The sequence below is a fragment of the Chiloscyllium plagiosum genome, chromosome 1 (assembly GCF_004010195.1).
Source record: "Chiloscyllium plagiosum isolate BGI_BamShark_2017 chromosome 1, ASM401019v2, whole genome shotgun sequence".
NCBI lineage: Eukaryota > Metazoa > Chordata > Chondrichthyes > Orectolobiformes > Hemiscylliidae > Chiloscyllium > Chiloscyllium plagiosum.
Genome location: NC_057710.1, coordinates 552,741 through 562,698, shown reverse-complemented (window position 1 = coordinate 562,698; position 9,958 = coordinate 552,741). Strand labels below are relative to the sequence as shown.

The window sequence follows — 9,958 nt, the reverse complement described above, 5'->3', positions numbered from 1 at the left end:
CTTCACTATCCTATCTACCTGCGACTCCACTTTCAAGGAGCTATGAACCTGCACTCCAAGGTCTCTTTGTTCAGCAACACTCCCTAGGACCTTACCATTAAGTGTATAAGTCCTGCTAAGATTTGCTTTCCCAAAATGCAGCACCTCGCATTTATCTAAATTAAACTCCATCTGCCACTCCTCAGCCTATTGGTCCATCTGGTCCAGATCCTGTTGTAATCTGAGGTAACCCTCTTCGCTGTCCCATTACACCTCCAATTTTGGTGTCATCTGCAAACTTACTAACTGTACCCCTTATGCTCACATCCAAATCATTTATGTAAATGACAAAAAGTAGAGGTCCCAGCACCGATCCTTGTGGCACTCCACTGGTCACAGGCCTCCAGTCTGAAAAACAACTCTCCACCACCACCCTCTGTCTTCTACCTTTGAGCCAGTTCTGTATCCAAATGGCTAGTTCTCCCTGTATTCAAATCTGTACAATTCACTATTCCAGAGCGTGGTGTAAGTCTGGACAGTAAAGACATTTCAGGAAGAGACATTGATTTGATTTATTATTGTCACGTACTGAGATATAGTGCAAAGTATTGTTTTGCATGCTATCCAGACAAATCCTACCTTATATAAATATGGTCAGAAGTCACATGGTTTATTTGAAATCTCAAGCTCTCAGACCACTGCTCCTTCACCTCCATCTGACAAAGGAGCAGTGTTTCAAAAGCTTGTGATTTTAACCACACCTGTTGGACCATAACCTGGTGTCATATGGACTCCTGGTCTTGTCTACCTTCGTCCAACACTGGCATCTCCACATCATGCCCTTCATTGAGTCCTCCCTTGACTTGTTCCTTCTTCCAAAGTGCACCACCTCACACTTATCAGGATTAAATTCCATCTGCCACTCTCATCCGCCCAGTCTGTCTATATCCTGTAGTTTAAGACCTTTCTCCTCACTGTCAACAACTCAGCCAATCATTGTGTCCTCTGCAAACTTTCTTTTATTATTTGGGGCAGCAATGATTAGCAGTGCTACCTCACAGCGCCAGGGACCTGGGTTTGATACCAGCTTTAAATGACTGACAGTCTGTGTGGAGTTGACACATTCTCTCTCTGTCTGCATGAGTTACCTCTGGGTGCTCTGGCTCCCTCTTGCAGTGACCCTGGGGGGACCCAAACTGGGCGTCACTGAGCAGGTGCTGCTTGATAGCTCTGTTACTGACCCTTCCATCACTTTCCTGATGATGGAGAGTAGACTGATGTGGCGGTAATTGGCTGGGTTGGATTGGTTGCTTTTTATGCATTCCACATACCTGGGCAATTTCCCACAGTGTTGGGTAGATGCCGGTGTCGTAACTGTATGGGGAGAGTTTAGCTAGGGGAGCAACAGGTTCTGGAGGACAAGTCTTCAGTACTATTGCCAGAATGTAATCAGGGCCCATAGCTTTTGCAGTAACCAGTGTCCCCAGCTGTTTCTTGATATCATGTGGAGCGAATTGAATTGGTTGGAGACTGGTGTCTGTGATGCTGGGGATCACTGGCAGGGGCTGAGATGGATCATCCACTTGGCACTTCTGACTGAAGATTGTTGTGAATGCAGCAGCCTTATCTGGGCTGGGCTCCATCATCATTGAGGATGGGGATATTTGTGGAGCCTTTTTCCTCAGATGGTGATGGCTAGCACGAGGGAACGTAGCTTTAAATTGAGGGGTGATAGATACAGGACAGATGTCAGCGGTAGTTTCGTTACTCATTGTAGTAGGGGTGTGGAACGCACTGCCAGCAACAGCAGTAGGCTCGCCAACTTTAAGGGCATTTAGATGGGCATAGGATAGACATATGGATGAGAATAGAATAGTGGAGGTGAGATGGGCCTCAGATTGGTTTCACAGGTTGGCACAACATCGAGGGCCGAAGGGCCTGTACTGCTCTGGAATGTTCCATGTTCTAAGGTTGCACTGAATTTTTGAAAATATGGAGACGCCTTGACAGAATAGAATAGGAGAAGCTGTTCCCTTTCATAAAAGAATTGAGGGTGAGAGGGAAGAGATTTGAAATAATAAGTAAATGAAGCAAATCAATTGGTGAGAAGCATTTGCCTTTGGCTGAAACACAAAGGGGAATGGTACAGAGCAAGATGCCCACTTGGGGAGTCAGTGCAGACACTGTTGGTCAAATGGCAGCAGCACTGAGATTCTGAGGGTTCTGTTATGCTGTCCCTGTTACACACTCTGTGGCTGAGATAGAATCACCCTCAGAGCACACTCATTTTGTAATAAAGTGTGTGATATTTGAGGATATGGGACTTGTTTGAATTGCAGACAGTCAGAATGTTGTGGTTATGATATGATTGAAGGCTGTGTGGCTGGTCTGGTCAGGAGAGTTGCCTGGCTGTCATCAGGCAGAATGGGATGCTGGGAACTTCCTCTGGGTTTATCTCTAATAAGCAATCAGCAACAACCACATGATAGCTTCGGCAGGGAAGTAACAATGAGCCTTTGTCGCAATAGATTTCAGCATTTCCCCCAGCAGCAGAGACCACTGAGCTGCTGTAAATAGCTGAGGCTGGTTCTCCTGCTTTCAGTGATTTTGCTGGTGCTGGGCCAGATCTCCTGGCCTTGTGGTGTTGGGTATTCATATCCAAAACTCTGATACTCAGAGCATTATTTAATGTCTCAGCAGTTAAGTGTATGTCATGCTGTCTGACTCTACCTGGTACTTGGATCTCCGGCCCACAACGTGCTTCTGTAGATTTCCTTTACTCAGGCACGTTTTGGTTTTCTCTCTCTCTCTCTCTCTCTCTCTCTCACACGCTTACTCACTCACTCACTTGGTGCTGCTTTTTGTTAATCACTATTATGTTTTCTTCACAGACGAGCAGCAGCAGAATGAGTGGTGAGGCAGGAGCTGGCAAGCCCTTGAAGGTGGGCTCACGTGTAGAAGTGATTGGAAAGGGACATCGTGGTACTGTCGCTTATGTGGGTGCCACAATGTTTGCCTCTGGCAAGTGGGTTGGAGTCATTCTGGATGACGCCAAGGGTAAAAATGATGGCACAGTGCAAGGCAAGCGATATTTCACTTGTGAGGAGAACCATGGCATCTTTGTTCGCCAGTCCCAGGTACTGTATTTCATGTTACCGTGATTTTGAGGGGGCTGTTTGAAATTGCAGGGACAATTGGGTATATATATGCCTGCATTTAGAATGGGTGCATGTACTTGTAGTGGCTGTCTGTACACATGAATTCAGCAAGGGTTACTGCATTGGGGTGTGGTTTATGTAATGGTGGGGCTCTGTCAATGTTTGTTTTTAATTATTCAAGGAATGTGGACACTGTTGGCTGTACTCGCATATATTGCTCCCCACCATTACCCTGGTGAAGGTGGTGGGGGAGTGCTTTGTGAAACCACTACAGTCCATGCACTGTGGGTTGACCCACAATGCCAATAGGGAGGGAATTCCAGGATTTTGACCCAGCCACAGTGAAGGAACGGTGATGTATTTCCAAATCAGGCTTGGAGGGGAACTTGCAGCTGATGGTGTTCCCATGTATCTGCTGCCCTTTGTCCTCCTCAATGGAAGTGGCCATGGGGTTGGAAATTGTTAATTGAAGCTGATGCAATGACCCAAGGAGTTAGATCGTGAACTAAATTCTAGCTTGATAGATCAGTTTTTGTTTTGGCTTTAAAATGGTGGTCTCTCACTAACCCATAAGAATGCAATGTTAAGCTTCTGTTTAACAATGAGGAAGAGACTTACTCAGCAAAAGGAATGAGGCTAAAAAAGGACATTACCCAAAGCATGGCTTGTGTTGGAGAAAATCCATTTCTTTTACACCTTGATGGCTTTAATTTGACTTCAACAGCCAGTCTGGAAAATCTGATTGATTGATTGTTTCTTCCTGGAGCTATCACACAACGCAACTTAAATGTTCTCTGCTTCAGGTAACCACCTCCATGTTTGTAAATTGAATCACAACTGACTGAGGTGTGGAGAGGGGATGGGTCAGTAACAATAGCACTGCCAAGCCCTGTGCCCCCCTCTGTCCTGCCCTGACCCCCCCATTGTCCAGACCTGTCCCTCCCGCCTAGTCTCTTTCCTCTCCCCCACCCTGTTCCCCCCCCATAGTTCTTTGAAAGTGCCCTCACTGGTCGACAGGGTGGTTAGGAAGGTAGTTAGCATGCTTGCCTTCCTGATGGAGGGCTTATTGCCTGGAGGATGGCTAATGCCCAAAACGACGATTCTCCTGCTCCTCGGATGCTGCCTGACTGGCTGTGCTTTTCCAGCACTACACTCTTCAACTATGGGAGTTGGGCCGTCAAGCTGAGGTTGTACAGAATATTGGTGAAGCCATGTTTGAAATAGTGTGTACAGTTCTGGTCCCCCTGCTATCAAAAGCATGTTATTAACTTGGAGAGAGTTCCAAAAAGAAATCCTAGTTAGACTGTTTCTGTGCCACCTAACACTATGTTCAGCAGCTTCCCATGCGTGTGCAACACATTTGTTTATTGGATTTGGGATGAGTGGTTGAAGTTTGGAGATGAACTGAATGGAAATATTTGGTGTCAGCTGTGGCCTGATATCTCTGCTTCTGTTTCAGATTCAGGTTGTTGAGGATAGTGCTGACACCACTTCCCCTGAAACCCCACAGGAGCCCTCCTCTTCAAAGGTTCCTAAGCGAGGTAGGCGATTCTTTCTCAAGGTTACACACTGGAAATCTCTCTGTTCTGTTAATTATTAATGTTAAACTCAATGGAGAACGGAGTACGTTTGGGCTCATTCGTATCATCTCTAAGTACGGTTGTGGTGCCAAATGACTGGAGGGTGGCTCATGTTGTACCTTTGTTTAAGAAAGGCTGTAAGAAGAAGCCTGGGAGCTATAAACCTGAGGCTAACTTTGCTCATGTGTAAGTTGTTGGAAGTGATTCTGAAAGATCGGATTTATATGCATTTAGAATGCAAGGATTGATTAGGGATAGTCAGTGTGGGTTTCTGCAAGGGAAATTGAGTCTTTCAAACTTGATTGAGGTTTTTTTGTTTGAGGAAGCAATCAAGAAGATTGGTGAGAGCAGAGGGGTAACCATTGTTTACTTGGACTTCAGTCAAGCCTTCGACAAGGCTCCGCATGGTAAACTAATCAGTAAAGTTAGATCACTTGGGACTCAGGGTGAGCTGCCAACTAAATGGCTTAATGGCAGGAGACAGGATGGTGATGGAGGGTTTTTTGGACTGGAGATTTATTACCAGCGGTGTTCCACAGGGATCAGTTCTGGGTCCTCTCTTTGACATTTATACAAATGCCTTAAATGAGAATGTAGAAAGCAGGGTTAGTAAGTTTGCGGATGACACTAAGAATGGTGGTGTAGTGGACAGTGAAGATGGTTATCGAAGATTACAAAGAGATCTTGATCAAATGGGTCAGTGATCCCAAGAGTGGCGAATGGAATTTAATTCAGATAAATGTGAGGTGTTGCATTTTAGTAAAGGGTCTTGGATAGTATTGTGGGACAGGGAGACCTCTGGGTTCAGGTACATAATTCTTTGAAGTTTGCATCATAGGTAGACAGGGTGCTGAAGAAGGCTTTTAGTACACTTGCCTTCATTGCTAAGACCTGACAAAGGGCTTTTGCCTGATACATCGGTTTTCCTGCTCCTCGGATGCTGTCTCACCTGCTGTGCTTTTCTAGAACCACTCTAATCTCGACTATGGATATGAGTTGGGATGTCATGTTGGGTTTGTACAGGACATTGGTCAGGCCTCTTCTGGAACACTGGGTCCAGTTCTGGTCTCCATGTGATAGGAAGGATCCTATTGAGCTGGAGAGGTTTCAGAAGAGGATTACCAATATGTTGCAGGGAATGGAAGGTTTGAGATATAAGAGTGCCAGACTTTTTCATTGGCCCATAGGAGTTGACAGGTGACATCATGGAGGCTTTTTTTTTAGATTACTTACAGTGTGGAAACAGGCCCTTCGGCCCAACAAGTCCACACCGACCCGCCGAAGCGTAACCCACCCATACCCCTACATTTACCCCTTACCTAACACTACGGGCAATTTAGCATGGCCAATTCACCTGACTTGCACATCTTTGGACTGTGGGAGGAAACCGGAGCACCCGGAGGAAACCCACACAGACACGGGGAGAATGTGCAACTTCACACAGTCAGTCGCCTGAGGCGGGAATTGAACCCGGGTCTCTGGCGCTGTGAGGCAGCAGTGCTAACCACTGTGCCACCGTGCCGCCCACATGGTTTATAAAACCATGAGAGGTATCAATAAGACGAATGGCAGATTTCTTTTCCTTGGCTGGAGATTTCAAGACCAGAGCTCATATTTTCAAGGTGAGAGGAGACAGGTATAAAAAAAAACTTGAAGTAGTGGATTCAGGTACAGTTATAATATAATATATAAAAGGCATTTAGATAAGTATATTAATAAGAAATGTTTGGAGGGATATGAACTAAGTGCAGGCAGGGAGACCTAGTTTGGTAACATGGTCGTCATGCAGGCAAATCAGGGCAGGACTTATACACTGGAATATTGCGTGCAATTCTGGTCTCCCTCCTATCGGAAAGATATTGTGAAACTTGAAAGGGTTCAGAAAACATTTAAAAGGAGTTGCCAGGGTTGGAGGATCTGAGCTACAGGGAGGGGCTGAACAGGCTGGGGCTGATTTCCCTGGAGCATTGGAGGCTGAGGGGTGACCTTTATAGAGAAACATTTAAAAGGAGTTGCCAGGGTTGGAGGATTTGAGCTACAGGGAGAGGCTGAACAGGCTGGGGCTGATTTCCCTGGAGCATTGGAGGCTGAGGGGTGACCTTTATAAAGATTTATCAAATCATGATGGGCATGGATAGGGTAAGTAATCCAGGTCTTTTTCTCAGAGTAATGGGGTCCAGAACTAGAGGGCATAGATTTAAGGTGAAAGGGGTAAGATTTAAACGGACATAATGGGCAACCTTTTCAAGTGGAGGGTGATGCCTGTATGGAATGAGTTGCCAGAGGAAATGATGGAGGCATTTAAAAGCCCATCTGGTTCACCAATATCCTCCAGTAAATCCTTACATGTGACTCCAGACCCACTGCAATGTGGGTCGAGCCAATCACTCAGTTGTCTCAATCACTACAAGGTCTGAACAAAGAAATGAAACTGGATGGAAAACCAGGCAGCTGTTTCGACACTGGAATAGATAATGGCAGAAATAGCCCTGTTGACTCTGCACACTTATGCTTTTTAACAGCTGGGGGCAAGTGCTAAAATCAGGAATGATGTCTCACAGATGAGTATTCTGTCGGGATCCATCACAGCTTGGTATGGCAAGTGGTATTGCCCAAGACCACAAGAAAGTGCAAAGCTGTGAAGGCAGTCCATTCCATGACAGAGTAGTGTTCTACTTTGTCTACACTTCTCACTGCCTCAGGAAAGTAGACAACATCAGCAATGAGCCCGGCCACTCTTCCATCCTCTGCGGTCACACAGAAGATACAAAAGTGTGAAAACAAACCAACAGATTCAAGAACAGCATCTTCCCCGATGTTATCAGACTTATGCATGGACCTCTCGTATATTAGAGATCTTTCTCTGTCACTGTAACACTGTATTCTGCATTTTGTTCTATTACCCTGATGTAAGGTATAATTTGTCTGGTTGGGACGCAATACAACACTTTTCACTGTATCTTCGTATCTATGACAATAATAAATCAAATCCCATCAAAATCAAGCAACAGCCTGACATAGTCATAGAACCATAGAATCCTTACAGTATGAAACAGGCATTCCCTCTGAAGAGCATCCCAGCCCATCTCTGTAACCCTGCATTTCCATGGTACATCCACCTAGCCTGCACATCCCTGGACACTGCAGGGCAATTTGGCATAATACCTGTGGAGCTTTGGACTGTGGGAGGAAACCGGAGCACCCGGAGGAAACCCACGCAACAACTGGGAGAATGTGCAAACTCCACACAGTCAGTCGCCTGAGGCGGGAATTGAACATTGGACCCTGGTGCTGTGAGGCAACAGTGCTAACCACTGAGTCACCTTGACACTATCCCAGACCCCACCATCACCATCCCTGGATATGTTCTGTCCCACCAGCAGGACACACCCAGCAGAGGGGGGCAGCACAGTAGGATCCAGTCGGGAGGGAGTTGCCCTGGGAATCCTCAACATTGACTCCGGACCCCATGAAGTCTTGTGTCTTAAGGTTAAACATGAACAAGGAAACCCCCTGCTGATTACCACGTACTGCCCTCCCTCGGCTGGTGAATCATTACCCCTCCATGTTGAACAACACTCAGAGGAAGCACTGAGGGTGACAAGGGCACAGAATGTACTCTGGGTGGGGGATTTCGAGAGGCTTGGCATCTTTGCCAGTCTACCAGCTGCAGGTGCAGCTATCTATGACAGTATCGGTAGAAGTTTTTCTTGTTACCTATTCATTTTGTGGGCTATGAGTGTCACTGGCTGGGCCAGCATTTATTGCCCATCCCTAATTGCCCCTTGAGAAAGTGGGAGTGAGCTGCCGCCTTGACCTGCTGCAGTTAATGTGCTGTGGGTTGACCCACAATGTCCCTGAAAAAGGGAATTCCAGGATTCTCACCCAGTGGCACTGAAGGAACGGCGATATATTTCCAAGTTGGGATGGTGAGGGGCTTGGAGGGGAACCTGAAGGGGGTGGTGTTCCCATGTATTTGCTGCCCTTGTCCTTCTAGATGGAAGTGTTTGTGGGTTTGGAAGGTGCTGTCTGAGGGTCTTTTGGTGATTTTCTGCAGTGCACCTTGTAGATAACACACACTGCGGCTACTGAGTATCAGTGGTGGAGGGAGGGGATGTTTGTGGATGTGGTGCAAATCAAGTGGGATGCTTTGTCCTGGATGGTGTTGAGCTTCTTGAGTGTTGTTGGAGCTGTACCCATCCAGGGCAAGTGGGGAGTATTCCATCACCCTCCTGACTTGTGCCTTGTAGATGGAGGACAGGCTCTGGGGAGTCAGGAGGGGAGTTAGTCGCTGCAGTATTCCTAGTCTCTGAGCTGCTCTTGTAGCCTCTGTGTTGATGTGGTGAGTCTTGTTGAGCTTCTGGTCAATGATAATGATGTTGACAGTGGGAGATACTGTTGAATGTCAAGGGGCAGTGGTTAGATTGTCTCTTATTTGTGATGGTCATTCTCTGGCATTTGTCTGGCGTGAATGTTACTTGCCACTTGTCGACCCAAGCCTGGATATTGTCCAGATCTTGTTGCATTTGAGCACGACTGCTTCGGTGTCTGAGGAGTCGCGAATGGTGCTGAACATTGTGCAATCATCAGTGAACATCCCCACTTCTGACCTTGTGGTGGAGGGAAGGTCATTGATGAAGCAGCTGAAGATGGTTAGGCCCGGGACACTATCCTGAGGGACTCTTGCAGAGATGTCCTGGAGCTGAGATGACTGACCTCCAACGACCACAACCACCTTCCTATGTGCCAGGTATGCCTTTAACCAGCGGAGTGTTTGCTCCCCATACCAATTGATTCCAGATTTGCCCTGGCTCCATACTCGGTTGAATGCAGCCTTGATGTCAAGGGCTGTCCCTCTCCCCTCTCCTCTGGAATTCAGCTCTTTTGTCCATGTTTGACCCAAGGCTGTAATGAGGTCAGGAGCTGAGTGACCCTGGGGGAACCCAAACTGGGTGTCGCTGAGCAGGTGCTGCTTGATAGCTCTGTTGGTGACACCTTCCATCATAGAGTAATAGAGATGTACAGCATGGAAACAGACCCTTTGGTCCAACCCGTCCATGCCGACCAGATATCCCAACCCAATCTAGTCCCACCTGCCAGCACCCGGCCCATATCCCTCCAAACTCTTTCTATTCATATACCCATCCAAATGTCTCTTAAATGTTGCAATTGTACCAGCCTCCACCACTTCCTCTGGCAGCTCATTCCATACATGTACCACCCTCTGTGTGAAATGTTGCC

At 46.8% G+C, this 9,958-nt stretch overlaps 1 protein-coding gene across 2 annotated transcripts in view; it reads left to right on the top strand.

The window, feature by feature from the left end:
• The first annotated feature begins 2,652 nt into the window (after positions 1-2,652).
• The window catches only part of LOC122541044 (dynactin subunit 1-like), a 40,258-nt gene continuing 32,952 nt past the window's right edge, over positions 2,653-9,958 (top strand). Inside the window, exons 1-3 of one of the 2 annotated variants that reach the window (XM_043677899.1) lie at positions 2,653-2,685; positions 2,871-3,116; positions 4,597-4,678. In XM_043677899.1, the coding sequence (XP_043533834.1) occupies positions 2,668-2,685; positions 2,871-3,116; positions 4,597-4,678 (346 nt within the window). In that variant the 5' untranslated portion in view covers positions 2,653-2,667. Of the gene's footprint in view, positions 2,686-2,739; positions 2,764-2,870; positions 3,117-4,596; positions 4,679-9,958 lie in introns of those variants that run through there. The other variant, XM_043678648.1, reaches the window with a different exon arrangement.